Genomic DNA, 20,106 nt, shown 5'->3' with positions numbered 1-20,106 from the left:
TGTTTGTCTTTTATCACTTTCCTGTCTGAGTTCATTCAAGTGATTAGTGATTGTCTTGTTACACCCACATAGTTGTTGTCGGTGCACTTAGTGCACTGGTACACCACATGTTGTGATAAGCATATGTAGATCTTGAAAGATGTGTTGATCAACAGTAGCAGTGGAGATGTCTGTAGGTTTTGCATCTGGTGCTGCTTTGAGTTGGGTTTTTCCTCACAAAGTATTTTTTTTTTTAATTTCACTAGGAGTTTAAATTCATTACTCTGGGTATGTCTATACCCAGCCGCTAGTTCGACGGCTGGCAATCGAACTTCCGGGTTCGATTTATCGCGTCTGGTCTGGACGCGATAAATCGATCCCGGAAGTGCTCGCCGTCGACTGCGGTACTCCAGCTCAACGAGAGGAGTACCGCGGAGTCGACGGGGGAGCCTGCCTGCCGCGTGTGGACCGAGGTAAGTTCGAACTAAGGTACTTCGAACTTCAGCTACGTTATTCACGTAGCTGAAGTTGCGTACCTTAGTTCGATTTGGGGGTTTAGTGTAGACCAAGCCTAAGATAGACACTAAAAATCATGGACTGAAGAGAGAGACTGGATTTATGGCTTATTACAACATTCTGTAACCAGCTAAGGCCAGGTTTACAGTACAGACTTACATTGGTGTAACTATGTTGCTCAGGGATGTGAAACATGCAACCTAATCCCCAGTGTAAACAGTGCTATGTTGGCAGGAGAGCTTCTCCCATTGTCATAGCTACTCCCTCTCCTGGAGGTGGATTAACTATGCTGATAAAATGTTGCATAGCAGCTTCTCCTAAATTTAGTCGGGGCCTAACCTCTTCTTTTTGTCCTATGACTGTAGGGGTGGAAGCAGGCTAGTCTACCTTGACTGGTCCCTTACAATATGTGCTTGCATGTTGCTGTGATGCTGGGAGTCCCTTTCCCTGAAGGCAGCTCCTCAGCTGCTCCACGCACTTTGTCTGGCTAATACCCTGGAACCCCCAGGGCTGCACATCCATGTGTGTCACACGTGGGGGGGACCCAACCTGAGCTAGGTGCATGAAGGGACTGGCCCCCTGGTAGCACAACTCCCACTACCCATCAGCTGTGGGGATGGGGCGTCTCCTAACAGGATCCGCGGTGGAGCCCCCTCCCCTGGGGGGGGGGCTGCGAGCGGCGTCGAGTGGGAGCGGGCTAACGCAGGGGGTGTGATAGACAGGCCCCGCCCCTTGGCGGTGGCGTGTGCGGAGGGCGGGGCTAGGGGACCGAGCTCGTTGTGCCGGCCGCCGCCGCGGTTCTTTGGCAGGGACTGGCGGGCCCGCGCGCTCCCGGGGCCATGCGTCGGGTGCTGCCGCCGCTCCGCCGCTGGCTCGGGGGGCGGCCGGCCGGGCCCACAGGACTCCGCGGGCTCTGCAGCGCCGTCGCCGGCCTCGCCGCGCCGCCCCCCAGGGAGAGCGGAGGCGGCACCAAGGTAACCGGCGAGCCGGGTGCGGGGCTTCGGGGCGCCCCTGGTGCGGAGCCGGGTGAGGCGCGGGGAGCAGCCGCCTCCGCACCCCGGGGCAGAGGGCTCGAGGCGCGGGGACAGCCTGTAGCATCCCCCGGGGGAGCCGGGTCGGCGTCGGGAGCTCTTCTAGCTCCCACCGGCTGAGCTCATGGAGCCGGGCGATCCCCGCGCAGCTGTGGGGCGGCCGGGAGGGTGCATGGGCCAGCTCTGCCCCATCCCCCCCGGCTGCGCTTTAACGTGGCTCGGAGGCGAACCGGAGTGAAACCGAAGCAGCTCGAATCCGAGCTGTGCGCGGCTTGTGCGCCTGTCCCCGCTGAGGTTTGACACCGTCCCGAGAACAAGGATGCTCGTGAGGGTGCGCAAGCGTCTGGAGGGTTTCTTCTCTTTTGGCACGCTGTCATGTGGCTGCACAGCTCTGTCCTGTGGCTATCAGACCCTGTAATAATACATAATGGTGTTGTCAGTCATTATGTATGTTCATAAAGCTTTGGGATAGTGCCTCACCGGTATATATTGCTGGACGGTGTAATTATGTGCATAGATAGTCGACTGAAGTTAATACAAGTAGCTGATATGCAAGAATAACGGAAATCCTATTTGCTAGTATCTTCTTGATAGCGATGGCATCAGTTATGGATTTGCAAAGCTATTAAGCATCTATTGTCAAGTGCTGCTAAAGTAAGAATGTAATTTTCAAGCAATAGGAATATTCTAATAATATTTCTAAACAATGAAATTGATGGATAATAACAAAATGTTTATATAGTAATTACACTAATGAAAACATTTTCTGTTGTACTTCTCTCATGTTTTGTTGTGGTCCATAAACATCCAGGGAGTAAGAATTGCAAAGCAAAATAGTTCTGGTACTCAAAGATTCATTGAAACACTTGTAAAACTGAGAGATGTACTCCTGTTCAAACATAGATATGTGGAAGTGAAACATAAGTACTTGAGAGAGTCTTGTTTGCAAACTTTCACAGGCTGGTCTTCAAATATGATGCCAATCAATAATGTTATACTAGAGGTGATAAGTAATTGTATATAAACATGCTTACATGGTGGAAATCATAATTGTTCTGACAGCACAACAGTGGTCTTGGCTCTTCCTCCCCCCCCTCCCCCCGTAACTATTAGCATGGTGGTAGGTAAGTCAATAGTGTCAGATTTTGTACAAATTCATTATGGCTTAAATGTAATAATAAATGAAAGTTAAATCTGGAAAAACCTACTGTGAGCTGCCGTTGAACTTTTTTTTAGAATTCTGAACAAAACATGTTCTTGTTCAAAATCTGATGTAGAATACATGCTGTCTGGTTATATTCTTCGATACATATGTTACATAATCACAGTTTCAGTGATGTGGACTTAGTTGTTACCAGTACAAATAGGCATTTGAAAAAAAAAAACCAGACATGTTTCTTGAGCACTGGTCCAAAATTGTCCTGTTTCAAAATATTTGAAAGCTCGCTAATTAGTGCCATTTTGCAAAACTGTATACACCAAGGGTAAGAAATGGTGTGTATGGCTTTTTATTTTTGGCCAGAAGAGTAAAGTATTGGGGTTTTATTTTTTATTGTAATGGGTAATAGGCAGGTGACTAGACTTCTGCCTGTCATCATCTCTGGACTGTATTGTTAGTTTTTTCTTTGGCTCTCCTTGATGTTGATCTTGCATCTGAATGCATCTGGTGCTGTATAGGTGTGTGCATGTCAATGTACCACAATACAATGCTTAGAGAATGTAAATAGTTAAAATTTTAAAAAAGCAGATGTAAAGAGAGAGAGACAAAACTGAAAAAAATGTTTTCACTCAAGATTTGAAAGTAGATGGAAAGGTGATAGGACAGAGCTACAGAAAGGTTGAAGCAACTCAGGTGTTTTGTAAAGTGTGGTTTTGAACTGACTGACAGGAAAGATTCAGGGTAGGCTGACTTTGTATTTACACATGTACCAAGGAAACAAGGTAGGTGACAGTGGTCTGCCCAGCTAAGACCCTTGGAGGTCATGAAGAGGAGACGGTCATCAAGGGAAGAGGAGATGTTGTGGATGAGAACCTCAGCAGAATTTTTTTGTTTTAACATTTCCTTCAGCTTCTGGTACCTAAGCTAGAAATATGGCCTTCCAGTAGATTTCTGTTTGTAATTATTTATTTTTTAAATTGTGCCATAAGAGTATGTGTTCCTTGATAGACATTTATAGGAATTGCTTTGTCACTTCCAGGGAGAAACACTGGGGAATTAAGGGGATTGGGGCGGGGGGGGAGGGGGGAAAGTAAGCTGTGTGCAGGAGACCCAGGGAATGAAGAGCACCTCCTCCTGCTGCCACCTTTTTCCTGATCTGGTCTCTGGTGCTGACTAGCAAAAGTAGCTCACCAGAGCCTGATAGACCACACTGAAGCTCCTATTTAAAATATTGACTTTAGACTTTAGATCAGATAACTTTTATTCTGTGTGCTAGATCTCAACAAGATTAATACAATGAACTTAGTCATCATACTCCTTTTTTCTGTCATGCTGAAAATTGGTTTAAAAAAGTCATTTTTGGAATTCAAACATCTCTATTTCTGACGTATTATGATTTGGAACTCTCCCGTTCTAATCACTTCAGATATCTCAGAGGTGGGCAAACTATGGCCCGCAGGCCACATCCGGCTCTTGAGCTCCCGGCCGGGAGGCTAGCCCCTGGCCCCTCCCCCGCAGCCTCAGCTCGCCGTGCTGCCAGTGCTTTGGGCGGTGGGGCTGCAAGAGCGGCCGATGTGCTACTTAGTGTACTACTTACGGCTGCCAGTCCTGGTGCTCTGAGTGGCATGGTAAGGGGGGGGAATAGAGGGGGTTGGATAAGGGGCAAGGAGTCCCGGGGGGCAGACAGGGAACAGGGGCAGTTGGAGGGGCCTGTCGGGGTGGGGGTGTGAATAGGGATCGGGGCAGTCGGGACAGGGAGAAGGGGGGGTTGGACAGGGAGTGGGGTCCCGGGGGGGCGGTTGGGGTGGGGGGTCCCGGGAGAGGGCAGTCAGGGGACAAGGAGCAGGGGGTGGGGTTGGATGGGTCAGGGATTCTGAGGGGGGCAGTCGGGGGCAGGAAGTGGGAGGGGTGGGGGCCAGGCTGTTTATGGAGACACAGCCTTCCCTACCTGGGTGTAGTGTATTAAATTGCTCCCCATAGGAATGTGTTGTCCTGGTGCTCTGGAAGTAGCACATTCCTACAGGGAGTAATTTAATACACTACACCCAGCCCTCCATAAACTTTCGGAACCCCGATGTGACCCTCAGGCCAAAAAGTTTGCCCACTCCTGAGATATCTGAAGAAGAAAATCTACCTTGATCCAGCTCTCAGTTTTGATGCTGCTGTTCTTTTTTTAGTTGGTGATGGAGGGCAGCAAAATCAGGCTTATAATGGAAACTTAATTGCGACTTGTAACTGTGGAATGCTGCTCTACAAGGCATCGATGTTCTGTATAATACAAGGGGTTTTCAAATTTTGACCCTACAAGTTGCCATACATTTCAAGGCAATATCTCTGCTCTGCCTTCCAAAACATTAATTTAAATCGTTTAATATTTTTTTCTTAATTTTTCCTTCTATTTGCTTACATAAATCTTACTTTTATATCCTGTGCTTGACACAGTCACTCTTAAGCTAAAGAGAGATTGAAAGTCTTGAAGCAGTAGTGAGAGGAAATGATTCAGTGACTTACAGATAGGTGAGATGGGGAAATACAAAGTAAGTGGTTATTTCCTTTTTCAACATATTGGAGAGGAGACAGAGCAGATCAGTCAATATGAGAAGTGGGTAGTTAGTGGTCAGGACTGCTGAGTAGTTAGCTGGGGCAGCGAAATAGGGAAGAAGTAGTCTATATAGTTTAGTAAAGCTAGTAGATAGTTTTGCTATCACGGCTGTGTCTGCATGGGCATTTTTCCTGAACTCTCCCAGTATTGCACTGTCAATGCAACAGTGGGAGGTTGGGGCACTAGTGTAGTTCAACCATTGGCATTTCTGCCACTGTCCACTGCTTCAGCTCAGAAAAGGTTTAGATAAACTTTACATTAGCACTCCTGCTATTGCTTTCACTGGTGGAACTGTACTAATGTTAGTGCAGTGGTGGGTAGATGAGGCTAAGGGATCTAGAAAACCATTAGACACAGAGGTGAAAATTGAATTGCTGTCTACTTTGCATTCACTAACTCTGTCTTTAGAGCAGTGTTTCTCAAATGCGGCCACATGTGGCCACCAGGGGCTTTTCTTGCAGCCATAGCCTCCTGGACAGTGATTGGGGGGGTGAGGGGGAAGCAGTGACCCCTCTTCCAGGGCCACAGTGGGGGTTGGGCCCTGCCCTGCTTTGGAGACAGAAACACTGGAGGTGTAGGCAGCTGGTGAATTCCCCACTTTCCCTGGGGTGGGGGGCAGGCTTTGGCCACGGGGCTTCAGGCTCCATCCATGTGATAGCAGGCTCTTGTTCCAGGCTGTGGTCCCAGGATCACCACCCATGCCATCGTCCCTGGGCCCCGTGGCCTCCCTGCCCACCTCCCCATTCAGAGCTTAATTTGTCCCAGAGCTTGCTGGGGCTGAGTAAGTCTGCTGTGAAAAGTGATATTAACAAACATACAAATCTCTCTTTTCACAGCAGCAGACTTACTATCTAGCAAGATTAAAAAAAAAACAAGGGCAACCAAGAAAGCAAAAGAAACAACAACAAAAAGACAAGAACATGCAAAGCACCCTATTTGTGTTTCTATTCTGTTTAGGTCCAGTAAAGAATAGAGACCACTGTACATTATTTTTATTACTGAGTCTGAAAAAACCCAACATAAATAAATTACAATGATTTGGACATGTATATATGCATATTTATTTGTTTTTCCTAAAGTTAATTAAGTATTTTAGGAAAAATTGTCAGCATGGCCACCAGCAAGAGTTGGTGGCCGCACTCTGAGGCCACCAAAAAAATTGTTGTGAGAATCCCTGCTTTAGAGGCCCCTCAAAACAAAGCAAAAGAAACTGATGCCTCTTTGAAATTACTATCTTTAAATGAGTTGTCAGGACCATACTGTACATTTGTTGGAACTTATTAGTTGACAAGCTGAAGAAGGCATGAAGAGAAGCTATATTTGGGTGTGTAGCCAGAAGCAGCCTTCAGCCAAAAAACTATTCAGATGTCTAATCTTCAATGTTTTGGAGCAGGATTGGGATTGAGAAAGAAGTGTGTTACAGATTGAACCATCGGTGTTACCAACTCTAGCAGCTAATTTGAGTCTTCAGAGGAAACACTGTTTTTTAAATGCTGTATAAAATGGCTCAAATCAACTCCTCCGGTAACCATAACATTCAGTAGGTTGTGCTTAGTCAACTGTGCTCCTGTTGTCATCAGCTTACTCAGAGAATATCAGTGCTTTCAGCTGCAATATAATTCACTTTTTAAGTATGTTCCTTAAGTCGAAAATGTAATTTGCTTTTCCCTTGCCAATATCTGTCACTTTTGGTGAGTCTTCCCAACTGAAGGAACAGCCCTTTTCATCCACTGATGAGCTGCTATAGTTCTACCTGTCATAAGCCAGTGATTATCTAAAGCTTTCTAAAAAATCTATCATGAGGTTTGGCAACCAATCTAATAAATAGATTAAGGATTTGCTAATAAAGCAGGCTTCCGTGTGCCAGTCTTCTGACAATGCAGTCTGTTTTTGCATAGTTCACTTGATCTTGCAAACAAAAGGAAGAAATTAAGAACTGTACTTACATTTTCTCTTGTGCTGTTTGAGTATCATAGTATGCATTTCCCCTCGTTCTCATAGCACTGTTTGATGAAGTGGACATTGTCAGGAGAGAGTTCTTGTGTTTTGTAATGAAAAATTAAACTCAAGACTGTAAAACTATAAAATGTATGAATATTCAGTACTTTTATATATGCTCTATGTATTTAGCAGCAGGCAACTTATACAGCAAAATCTAACTTTGAATAAACTAAAATTCTTTGCTTTAAAACTGATCTGCCCCATTCTTGCCTTTCCCTTTTTAATCTTGTTCTGTGAGCGCACTTCGCAATGATTTCACTTGTGAAATGTTTGACATGTTGATGTATTAAAGATTGCAACATTACTATCTTTATCTCACACCAACACTTGTATGGTGATTGATTGGCAAAAAAACGTGCAAGTTAAAGCATGTTAAAGTACTTTGAGGAAGTCCTGGAGAATATGCACTTTTGAAGAACACTTAGATTGTAAATTAGTACCATTTCTTGTAATTAAGGAAATAATTGCTTAAGCAGGGTGCTTTTGCCAAACCAGTTTTTAAATCAAATGTTGGTATTTGCTCTGTGAAATGTTGCAGTTATCAGTATACTGAAATTAAAGTTGGCATTTTTTCCCTCTAAGGCTGTTAGTTTTTGACAGCAGGGAATCAATTTGTGCAAACCCAGAGGACTGTACTTCATTTTCTTAGAGTCTGGTAATTACAGCAAAATCTGCACAGAGAACCTAAATCCACAAAATCTCCAGAATTCCATTGCTAGCTGTTTGCAGCCCTTGTGAAAGTTAATCCAGTTCTAGGTCTGAATTAACTTTCAATTTAATACAACAAAATAGGTTTTGAAGTTATGGAGAGTCGATCTTTGGATCATGCAAAAAGAGAGGTGCTCGTGGTTTCAGGAACTTTTTTTTTTTTACATAAACTCTATGCTGGCACTTAGCTTAACAATGCTTGCCTGTGCTGTGACAAGGAATTCCTTCACTTACTTGCATTTCAGTATGTAGGCTAGTCTGGGAGTAGGCCCGTTGTATAATCATTCAGACTAGATGTGGGATGAGGTTTAGGTGCAATTTAGGACCGGCAGGATGAGGGGTGGGGCAAGAGGTCTCCGTTCCCTGCAGAAGCAACTGCTTCAGCTTCCATTATTTCAAAATAATTTAGAAAAATAAAGAATCCTCACACCTGGTATCATTTTGGGGGAAATAGTATGTCTTGGGAGAAAATTCAAGAGGAAGAGAAGGCAGCACTTCAGAGATGCCAATATATTACAGCAGCCTAATCCTCCCCCACGCTCTTCTGCCTTCCTGTACAAATATAGGGTTATTATTACAAGATGATACAGTGTATTGAGCCTTGTGGAGAGTGTAAGTGGCGTGACTTAGCTTCAGCCTGCAACTTTCTTTTTCCTGATTATTGAAAAAAATTTACTCTTGAGGCTCTGGAAATCTTGTAATTTCATCCAGCCAATCTGAATGGTTTTTTATCTTGGCTGATGAAAGAATAATCTACTTGACAAGCAGAGTACATCTTCCAGTATGCATGGATCTGTTCTCTTGTTGTGCAGGAGCTTTAAAGTATGTATCTGGCTTGCACATCAATGAAAGAATAAGCATATTCCCCATGCAAAAAGTGTGTTAAGGTTAAGAATTTAAATACAAACATGTCAAGAAATTCTCCTACACAAACCTTACTGCTTAGAGCAGTGAGGAATATCCCAATCTTCATTTAATTTCACAATGTTGACAATGTTTATCCTCAGCTTCTCATCCTTCCCCATCTCCTTTTGCCTGCATTGACATCCTTTGTCCTCTACTTTAGCTGCTTTCCTAAATCCTGATGTCCTCTTTCCTGTTGCCAGTTTCAAATTGATTGTGTGAGTTAATAATTGGTAGCAAAGGGAGGGTAAGTAGCATCGAGATTGAGAGAGATTCCTGGTAGCTGTGAGGTGGAGCAGGGTAGGACTTCACTCTGTGCAAGAGTCCTGAATCCTGATCTACCTTGTAGCTCAGCTACTTAAGGTTCTTCCTTGCTTTCTGGATTATTACCCCTAAATGACCTCCTAAGCAGCCTTTTTCCAATTATCCTATACCTGGGGACCAGTAGGTTTAAGAGTTAATGTAGTGTACGTGAATAAACTGTTTCAGGCAATATAAAAACTGAAACACGCTTTTGGTTTCCCCTTAAATTGAACCAGAAATCTTTTTGCCATTCAAGGTCCATGTTCTTGAAGGCCCTAATCCTCATCTCTTAGCTCAGTGGCTCTCAAACTTTTTTACTGGTGACCCTTTCACATAGCACGCCTCTGAATATGACCCCCTCTTATAAATTAAAACACTTTTTAAATATATTTAACACCATTATAAAGGCTGAAGGCAAAGTGAGGTTTGGGGTGGAGGTAGACTGCTCATGACTCCTCCCCCCCCCATGTAATAATCTCGCAAATCCCTGAGGGGTCCCAACCCCCAGTTTGAGAACCTCTGCCTTAGCTCTTGGGGTTGGGATATAAGGCTGCCACTAAAGCTCCCTTTTAAGGCTTTTTAACCAATGATGTCCCATCGTTCACAACATTCATGGAGAGACCCTAGTCCTGCACATTTCCAAGCCCTCCCAGATATATGGTAACAGAACTGTGATATATCCTCCATGGGGCATGTAGGTGGAACACTGAGAAGTGCTGCTACCACAGGCATGAAAGAAGGCTCTCACTCGTACAAAATGCTCTATTACATAAGTGAACATACAGCGGCATGTACTGTACAGTCTAATGAAAACCAAACCACCGATTATAATACTTGGTACTGTGTAAGTGTAATGCCAAGTGCTTAACTGGATTCAAAAAAGGATTAGATACTTACACGGCTAATGAGAACATGCATGGTTGGTTTAGATAAGATAAAAAATGAGAGGTGAACAGGGGTGAGGGAGGGATAGCTCAGTGGTTCGAGCATTGGCCTGCTAAACCCAGGGTTGTGAGTTCAGTCCTTAAGGGGGCCATTTAGGGATCTGGGGCAAAAATCTGTCTGGGGATTGGTCCTGCTTTGAGCAGGGAGTTGGACTAGATGACCTCCTGAGGTCCCTTCCAACCCTGATATTCTATGATAACACTCCTGCTTAATTCAACCAATGACATGGGTCAGGAAGACATTTCCCCTGGGCATTTCATAACTGTCTATTATGGAGTTTCTTGCACCTTCCTCTCAAGCCTATGTTACAGTCAGCTGTAGGAGATAATATGCTGAACTTGCTGGACTGCTGCCCTCATCTTGACCAGAGGCCAATTCCAGATGCTCATAGGAAGGTGAAGGAAACCCATAATTTCTAAGAGGAAAGGCAACAGTGTATATAGACTAGGAAGGTTCACAGGTAGGCTAGTTTTTTCTCCATCTGTGGGAGTTGACCTCACCCCTCCACCTTTGCATGTCTCTCAGGTTTTGACTCCTGATCCAGGATCAGCCCACCACCAGTTAGGGAGTGGGTGCTGTTATGCTTCAACTCTAACGTCACTGGCTTCCAGCTTTCTTCAGAAAGCAACCCACTTCTTCCTTCCCCTGTTTGAGAATGTATAGGTTTTTAGGACTTGATGGAAACTGCTGTACCATACCTTGACCTACTTACTAGACTTCTTTTAGTCAGAGATAACTGATCTAGCATGGGACTCCTGACTGCATGGGTAGGTCTGTGAACATTTCTCTCCACGCTGTTTGCAGAGGATCAGACAACGTTCAAGGTGCTCTGTGCAACTGAAGTGGACAGAATGGAAGTTGGTTGCTCTCTTGCTTACAGTCTCTCTCAGCGATTCATCTATTGTAATGTCCCTCTGGGAAAGCCCCATAACCTTTTGTTGCTCTGCCACACTTAGCCAGTCAAGCTCTCCAATCGCCTATAGCTCTTTAGGAAATGGATGACCACTTCATCTTCTGTGGACCCCTTCCTATGCTTCTGCTGCAGGAAGAAAAGGGCTTTCTCCTGAGAGGGATGCCATAGACTTTAAGCAGAAAAAGGATCCTGAGCCAGAGGCATATTATCTGTCCCTCTCATAAGATCTGGAGTCTCTTATCTCCTATGATTTTATCACTTTGGAGTTGAAACACACCTAGAGGTTTGCTAAAAAGAAATGCTTTGGCAGAGGAAGTCCTCTCATTTCTGTCATTCTGAATGTCCTCAGCCAGGAAAGGGTGCATTGATTGTGGTGGAATTTGGAAGCAGTTATCCTGTTCCATCATCAGAGGATAAACAATAGTATCTTAATTAGTAATGCGTAGGAGTCCTAGTCATGGGTTATTCTCCCATTGTGCTAGGCACATTACAAAAACATATCAGTACTGCTGAGGGAATTCTGTGCCAAAAAATAAAAAATTCTGTGCACAATATTTTAAAATTCTGCATATTTTGTGTCAAAATTAGCACAATATAGTCACACCAGTTTCAATTATTTTGGTAATTTATTTCAAAATACCTGTCAGCAGTATTTCTGTAACAATACAGACAAAAAAAAAAGATTCAGGATATGTTTTTTTTTTGACAAATAGATTCCTTGCTAGGCTTATTAATACAGAACTTTGAGTAATTCATTTAAACTACAGTACATAAACATATTTCCCGCACCCCTCAGAAGCAGTGCAGAGGCTTGGGGGAGTCAGGGTAATGGAGGAGCTGAGGGAGAGGGAAGGAGCCTGGAAGTGAACCTGGAGTGTTGTTGGGTGTAGGTAGCAGAAGTATGGAATAAGTTTTTTTTTTTCAGGGATGGGGGAGGGAGTGTAGGGAGTAGGGGAGCCTCCCCCATGCAGACCCTGGCTGACCCTGAGCCTCTCCCATTGAGTCAGGCACCTCTGCCCCTGTTCCCATGTGGTCCTGCAACACTCTTGCCGTTCAGCCCCTGGCTCAATGGTGTCCCCACATTAGCTCCTGAGCCCGTGCTCCAGTCTGTCCCCCTACTACCCTTCTGAACTCCAGTTCATGACCCCCTAGCAGCCCCATGTGCCCCACTCTGTCTGTCTTGACCTGGCTCGGCGGCAGGGTGCTGTGATGAATGCATTCGGCTGCTGGCTGTTCTGGTGCCACAGCAGCCTCTGGTGGGTGAAAGGCAGAACTGCAGCACTTTTCAGGCAAAAATGTATTTTCTGTGGGGGGAAAAAAATCTGCGCCAGACATGAATTCTGCACGTGTGCAGTGGCTCAGAATTCCCCCAGGAGTAATAACAGAGAGACAGTCCTTGCCCCAGAAAGCTTATCTGTTCCCAGCCTGCATCTGTTTGTCCTTTCACACACCATTTTTTTTCAGTTCTTGCCACAGACACCATCAGCTTTTCTCCCTTTCAGTTCTCAGAGAGTGGAACTTGAACCAAAAAGTCTTCTGGATGCACTATCCCCTGGATCCCATGGCGCGTGGTTTACAATTCTCACTTCTGCTTCTGAGTGTTCACCTCTAAGAGTAATGGGTATGGGGGTGCATTCACTTGAGATGGGGTGAAAGAGCTGTGATATATTTTCTCTTTGTTTCTCCTTCATTTACTAGATGCTGAAAACCAATATTGCATCGCTGCAGTATGCATCCTTTCAGCTGGCAGATATGCAATATTGGTGGTGATGAAGTGGTCGAGGCAGATGAATTTTTTTAAATTGCTTGTTCATGGTTCTATGCCAGGTGCTATTAAACATGCTTGAAACTTCTTGGTGTCTGCATTCTTTGTCTAACAGAATGAAATGGATTTTTTACACCACAGCTAATCAGGTAACTTAAGTCTTCTAAAATCCAAGTCAGAGTCTTATTAAATGAATCTCTCAACAATGATGTTAAAGGATGATGTGTAGATGATTTTGGGACTTCCTTGTACCTGTGCTTGGCCAGTAATCCATTAAGGGAAGATCTGCTGGTTGACCTAAATTCTTGTTTTTGTAAAGTACTTAACAGCTGTCTCCCCTCCAAAAGAGTAAAATTGGCTTTAGGGAGCTAGAGTGCATATTGAGATGAAGCAAAGGTTTCATAATTAATCTTACATAACTGAAAAAAATATAGCTCATAACTGAAAGGATTCTGACGCGTTAGCCTTCAGTATTAAGATTGCCAGACATCAGCAATACATTCACCGGAAAAGATAAAGAACAGTCTATTAAGAAATACATCATTATTTATCAAACTACAGTATATTAGTTATTTAGTAAGGCTTGATGACTTCTTAAAAATGCGTGCAACTGTGTTCATTCAAGCTGCTCCTAGCCTTTTGCCTTAACACCTGAAATCTTTTTAGATCAAGGAATTATGTACTGAAATGTGTATCAAATACAACAAATGCAGAATTCATGTCAAGAACAGCACTGCAATGTGCCAATATTAGTTCAAGAATTTAACATTCCCATTTTAAAAGATGACAGTATGAGAATCAGAAAGTTTTGTAATAGGATCTCCTCAACAGATGTGGTTTTCTAGGACAGCATTTCCCAAATTGTGGGTCAGAAGCCCAAGGGAAGAGGGCATGGTATTGTAGTGAATGTCTCTGGGTGGAGAAATATGAATTCTTAATGCCAAGAAAATCTTTTGACTTTTTTTTTAACAATAAACAGCTCATGCTTAGTTAAATACAATTCACAAAAGAAAAAAAACCAAAACCCACCCAATGTTAAAAGAACTTTTTTTTTTTTAAAGTCAGACCCTCAAAAGTTAGGAAATGCCTTCTTGTCTATGCATTTTGATTGTCTTGTAATTACATTGTAAACTCCTGCCTCGTTCCATGTAAAGGATGGACAGTGCTCACTTAAAGAGCAGGTATTCAATATTTTGAACAATCTTAATTGTTCAGTGCGTGGCCCTATACCTTATTTTCTGTACAATATTCACACTTTGCTTTATCTTCTCATGGGCTTTTCTGTGCTGCTTATCACTACAGTATCTGAGTGCTTCACAAATGTGAATGAATTCATTTTCACAACACCCATGTGAGAGGAAGGGAGGGGGTGTGTGGTATTGTCCCCATTTTACAAATGGAGAACTGAAGCACAGAGATGAATGTAAAAAGTTTCCACTAATTTTGTTTGCTCAATATTCAGATGCCTAGGACCTGATTTTTTCAGTACTTGGTATTATATAGTACTTCATATATTCAGAACACAGCTCCTGTTGACTTTATCTGTGAGTGTTCATCACTTCTGCAGATCAGACCCCAGGTATCAAGTTTGGGCATCCAAAAAATGAGGAATACCATTAGTGACCCCCTGTGGAAAAATTTGGTTTATGTGACTTGTCTTGGAGAACTGGATTCTAGACCTGCCTCTGCTATAGAACATTCAGCTGCCTTAACCATGAGACCATCCTTTCTCTTCCTGCAATCCCCTGCCTCATTCACCACATATCTTCCAATTTCTACAACAGATAAGGAAAGGATCCTACAGATAACAGCCTCCTTTGCTACACAGCTGTGGTTCATTCCCCATTCAATAGTATGATAGTCTTTAATTATATGATCATAATGCATATGCACTAGAAGGAGATGAGATACACACTTAGTCATGGATTTCACAGAGATTTACTGACAGTAGAGGAATCTAGAGACTCAGGAATATTTGTTTCAGTCCTAATCTACTCTTTCCCCTTCCCTCTAGTCTGGGTTCTTTCCCCTTTGCATTTGAATCAGATGCTTTCTGGGTGCCAGCAGGGAGAAGGTAGTGTCAGTGAGAGCACAGGATGAGACTGTCTCCGTGCTCTCAGTTCCAGTGCCCAGTTCCAAGCAGCCATTTCAGAGGAAGTCTGGCTTTATCCCTATAGCCCTGGGCTGGAGGGAGTGTGCACCATCACTCTGTGGGGATGATGGATGTGCAGTCTGCTCATACACAGGAGCTATGAGGGGATGGAGCATGCTCAGGAAGGATACTTTTCAGGTTTTAGCTGCTAAAATCTGAGCATGTGTGAACTGCAGTTTTACAAAAGCTTGTTGGCTAAATTTGGACACACTTTCAAAGAGACAGCAAAAGGCTCATCCCTGATATAACGGCCACCCCCTGCCAAATTTCAAGTCCCTACTCAAAAGCAGGGAGGTGCTAGAGTTGTTCAAAGAGAAAGTCTTCAGAATTTTTTTAACATGAACAAAACATATTTTTCTCCTGCCTCCTTCTTGGAATGGCTGAATCGTTTTAGGTGATATTTTCCAAAAGCTTCTGTCTGCAGCAGACACCCAGCATGGGAAACTTCAGCCCAAATGGTTAAAGGCTGGCAAAGTTATTAGCAATGGAAAACAGGGTCTTGTAATGGGAAGTGCTGGGCAACCGTAATAGGCTGCACTATTAGTTCCTCCTATAATACAGTATTTCTTGCATTCAGGAAGGTGAGTACTTGCTGGAGTGCGGTGTGAGAAAGAGGAGCCCTACTTGTTAAGCTATAGTTCAGCGGTTTTCAAACTGGGTCAGTACCCTAAAGTGGGTCTCGACCCTGTTTTAATGGGGTTGCAAGGGCTGGCTTAGACTTGCTGGGACCTGGGGCCAAAACCAAAGCTGGAGCCCGAGGGCTTCAGCCCTGGGTGACGGGGCTTAGGTTACAAGCCCCCCTGCCTGGGGCTGAAGCCCTTAGGCTTCGGCTTTGGCTCACCCAGGGCGGTGAGGCTCAGACTTTGGTCCCCCCGTCCTGGGGCCATGTAGTAATTTTTGTTGTCAGAAGGGGGTCATGGTGCAATGAAGTTTTGAGAACCCCTGCTACAGTTGAATGTGCCTGGAAATAGGGTGATGTGAACGTCGCAAGGGAAAACTTAATATCTAAGCGTTGTGTAAAATGAACACTCTGCTGCAGTTGCAGTCACAGCCCACCCACCATAACCACATCTGCTTTGTATTATGTTTATTTTGTTGGTAGTGGAAAGCACCAGTCTCCTCATTAGACGCACATACAAAATACTGATAAATATTCAGAGCAGGGAAAAAACACAACTTACACCACTCTACAGAGAACATATCTCTCTGTGGCACAAAAAAACTAACTGACTCTGGAGTGCATACTTTACATCTTCTTGTGCCAGTTTTGCTGAATTTGGACCAATGTTCTGAAATACTTTGAATCTTATTCTCATTTGTAAGAATCCCTAGGGAGGTCACAATTATTTAGGCAGTAAAAAGGGCTTGTGATAGGGGAAAAAATTTTGCACTGCTAACTTTGGCAGTTGTGCTCCCATAACCATAAGAAATGTTGCAGTGTCTGATTTTATCTGTGTGGCACCTAGTGCATGGGATGAGATGACCCATTCACAGAACTCCAGGTGGTCACACAGCTTTTCTTGGTTTGTTTTTAAGCTTTATTGAACGTGTGCAGTGATGGAAATAATTACATATTTTTTCTCGTTACAGCCCAACATACCTACCTTTGGCTTCCTCTTCGACATTGACGGGGTACTGGTACGAGGAAAGACTCCAATTCCTGCTGCAAAAAAAGCCTTTCAAAAGCTAGTTAATTCTCAGGGACAATTCTTGGTGCCTGTAGTATTTGTCACCAATGCAGGAAACTGCCTTCGCCAGAAGAAAGCTGATCAGTTGTCTCATATTTTGGGAGTGCCGGTGAGTAACGTAAACGTCTTTTAAAGGTTTCAAAATTTTGTTAGAGGGAATGTAATGAGGGGAGGATCTTGCATTAAATGCATTTCAGCTGTTCAGTTAACAATCTTCTGGTTTTCTTTTTGCATAAGCGAAAATCAAATATTTGTAAAGCCCTTTGAAATATTTGGTTGGAAGGAACTATAGAAGTGCAAAGTATTATTATTACTAACTACTACTAATGGTATTTCTCAGTATCAAAGGGTACGTTACTATTTTGGTAGTAATTATCTGCCTAAGAGTTCCACACCAGTAGCTCTATTTCCTGCTGGCATGAAATTCTGCTCATGCAAACTGATCTCCTGCAATGACATCAACATCCAAGATGATAACTTGCTCCTAGTTCCTGCCTCCCTCTTTACATGAAAAAACTTCTGTCCTGGTATATGACACAAGGAGGACTGGGCACTGCTGCCCATGGGGTTAAAGTGCTTGTCATGAGTCAAGGGTTGGGTGTTTGAATCCTGCTAAGATAAATGTTTAAAGTTTAGAACAAGATTTTTTCACTCTCTAGTGATCCTCATTTCAATAGGTGCCATGGGCAATATATATTTACGTATAAAATAATATCCTAAAATATTAAGGTGTTAAAATGACCTGAAGTATCATCATAATCCTTAGAATTCACAGTCTTCAAAACCCTGTTACAAACATTGATTTATTGTAACAACCTTCTGCTGAGTAATGGATTATTATCCCAATTTTTCAGATCATATAGTTGTTAGAGAAAAATTTACTTACTCAACGACTGGATATTGATACTAAGACAGAGAGGGGTGTAGTGACGTAGCATGGCCCACACAGCAATCTGGTGACAGATCCAGGATTAGAAATAAGGCATTTCTGAGTCCGGAGATCCCATGTTCAGTCTATTAATGGTGTCTCAATTTGATGATTTGTGCCCATGCTGAATACAGGAATTCTGTAAGCTAAAATGGAGGCTTGCTGTGTGCATTTGTAAGCTAAGGGTACGTCCAGACTACCCGCCATTTCGGCGGGTAGCGATCGGTTTATCGGGGATCGATATATCGCATCTCGTTAAGACGCGATATATCAATCCCCGAACGTGCTCCCCATCGACTCCGAAACTCCACCGGAGCGAGCGGCGGTAGCAGAGTCGACGGGGGAGCCGCGGCCGTCGATCCCGTGCCGTGAAGACCCAAGGTAAATCGATCTAAGATACTTCAGCTACGCTATGAAGTTGCGTATCTTAGATCGACTCCCCCCCCCCAGTGTAGACCAGCCCTAAGACTCAGAATGCTTTTTCTGCCATGTATCATGTACAGTATTCTGGCTAGGAAATTTGGGAACCAACTGAATGATGACTGTGGCAGAGGTGGGGGGAGGCATATTTTCTGTAGTGACTTTTGGTTAACAAACTGAAATACAGTTTGCATCATTATTGATTAAATCTAGCAAAGATAAAGATGATTTGAAAGCAATACCAAATTCCTATTTTATCCCAAACAGATTTCACAAGACCAAGTTGTGATGTCTCATAGTCCTTTACGGATGTTCAAACGTTACCATGACAAATGCGTTCTGGTGTCGGGGCAAGGACCACTTCTTGATATTGCCAAATAGTATCCTTTTGAAAAGGACGTTTTCTGCTTTTAAGTACTTTCATTCAGCCAGTTCGGATTATCATGTAGAACAGGTAAAGGCCATCCGTCACTTGAGCAAAAGTACATGGTGTATTTTAGAGGGCGAGGGAATTCTAACACAATGTTCACCTTCTACATTGAAAAGTAATGAAATTGATGTTCTGGTATAATACTCTCCAATTTTTTTCACTTACTATTATATATGTTTTAGGCCAGGATGATGAAGTATTCCGTAAACTTAAATTAGAGTGACAAATCACAGCTTAAGGGTTTTGACTGCTTCAGGGATGAGTCTTGAGATGTCATAATGCTATTTAACAGATGATGTAATATGTCTAAAACCAGTTTATAGAGCCTCTATGTACAGAGCCTAACAAATTTGCTGGGCCACTTGTCTCAGGTTATACCAGTTCATGAATGAAATTGTTTTTGTTAACTTGAATATTTTTATTAAAAAAGCAGAAATACAGGGCTTTTTGGTGTGAAGTCTGCATTTTCAAATTTGAAACTGCCTCTAAATTTTTTTCTTTTCCTGGGAACCCATAGTTAATATTTAATGTAAACTCACATGATAATGAACACTTAGGCCTGGTCCACACTAACCCCCCACTTCGAACTAAGATACGCAACTTCAGCTACGTTAATAACGTAGCTGAAATTGAAGTACCTTAGTTCGAACTTACCGCGGGTCCAGACGCGGCAAACAGGCTCCCCCGTCGACTCCGCATACTCCTCTCGCGGAGCAGGAGTACCGGCGTCGACGGCGAGCACTTCCGGGATCGATCCCAGAAGATCGATTGCTTACCGCCGGACCCGGAGGTAAGTATAGACGTACCCTAACACTGTCTTCTAGGTCAACTAATGTCCTACTATAGTGTCTCATTAAAAATTAGTAGTGTATTAGAGTGCATTTTACCTGTTATGTCATGAAGAGATATAGTAAAACATGACTAATGCTTAACACTGTAAAGGTCAAATGTTTCTACAGATTTTGAGATGTGAAAGTTACTAATATTCAATTACTAATGGAGGGACACTGAGCATGGATGTTTGTATTCTTTTTAGTACTTAATACAAATGTTGGGAAATATGACATGTACATGAGGGATTAGTTTACTTGTCTGGATCTGGTAGAGAGAGTAGATATTAAGAAACCAGGATATTGTACAAGACTGAATTTAAAAATCTATGTAATCTACAGTATAAACCCCAGGTATGATTAGATAATATCTTTACACCGGATAGTCTTACTTTAAAGTATAATTTTAACATGTGACTGAGATGATAGTTCTGAAAGAAACACATTCTGATCATTTAATTTTCAATTGTTAAATATTTTTATCACTTCTTCTGTGCTGTCACATGAATTATTATGGAGGGAAGGTCCATTTAGTATTGAGTGTAGGAACTATGTGCTGCTTTTACACAAATTAAACAGGATGTTTTTGATTTGATCCACTCTATTAACTAAGGTTGAAATTAATGGGATTTGTCTCCATTTAAGTGCATTGCAACACAAATTAAAAGATTTCTTTTTCAACATAGGAGACATTGCTCTTTCTGCTTTCTTCCTCCTTTCCATTCCTTCCTAAGAAGCAGTGAATTGCTTATTTTAAATACTTGTAGAAGGTAAATTAACTACAGAAGTAACCAAACTGTTTTTGCAAATGATTAACAATTTTAGAATGCTTA

The 20,106-nt window shown here is 43.0% G+C and overlaps 1 protein-coding gene across 1 annotated transcript in view; it reads left to right on the top strand.

The window, feature by feature from the left end:
- Window positions 1–1,334: 1,334 nt before the first annotated feature.
- Window positions 1,335–20,106, top strand: part of LOC112117761 (haloacid dehalogenase-like hydrolase domain-containing 5) — a 35,340-nt gene continuing 16,568 nt past the window's right edge. Inside the window, exons 1-3 of the mRNA XM_026656673.2 lie at window positions 1,335–1,469; window positions 16,568–16,774; window positions 18,281–18,393. Of these exons, the coding sequence (XP_026512458.1) occupies window positions 1,335–1,469; window positions 16,568–16,774; window positions 18,281–18,393 (455 nt within the window). The remainder of the gene's footprint in view (window positions 1,470–16,567; window positions 16,775–18,280; window positions 18,394–20,106) is intronic.

Source organism: Terrapene carolina, unplaced genomic scaffold (assembly GCF_002925995.2).
Source record: "Terrapene carolina triunguis isolate 2854851 unplaced genomic scaffold, T_m_triunguis-2.0 Scaffold232, whole genome shotgun sequence".
Classification (NCBI taxonomy): domain Eukaryota; kingdom Metazoa; phylum Chordata; order Testudines; family Emydidae; genus Terrapene; species Terrapene triunguis.
This window is presented reverse-complemented; position numbering and strand designations above follow the sequence as displayed.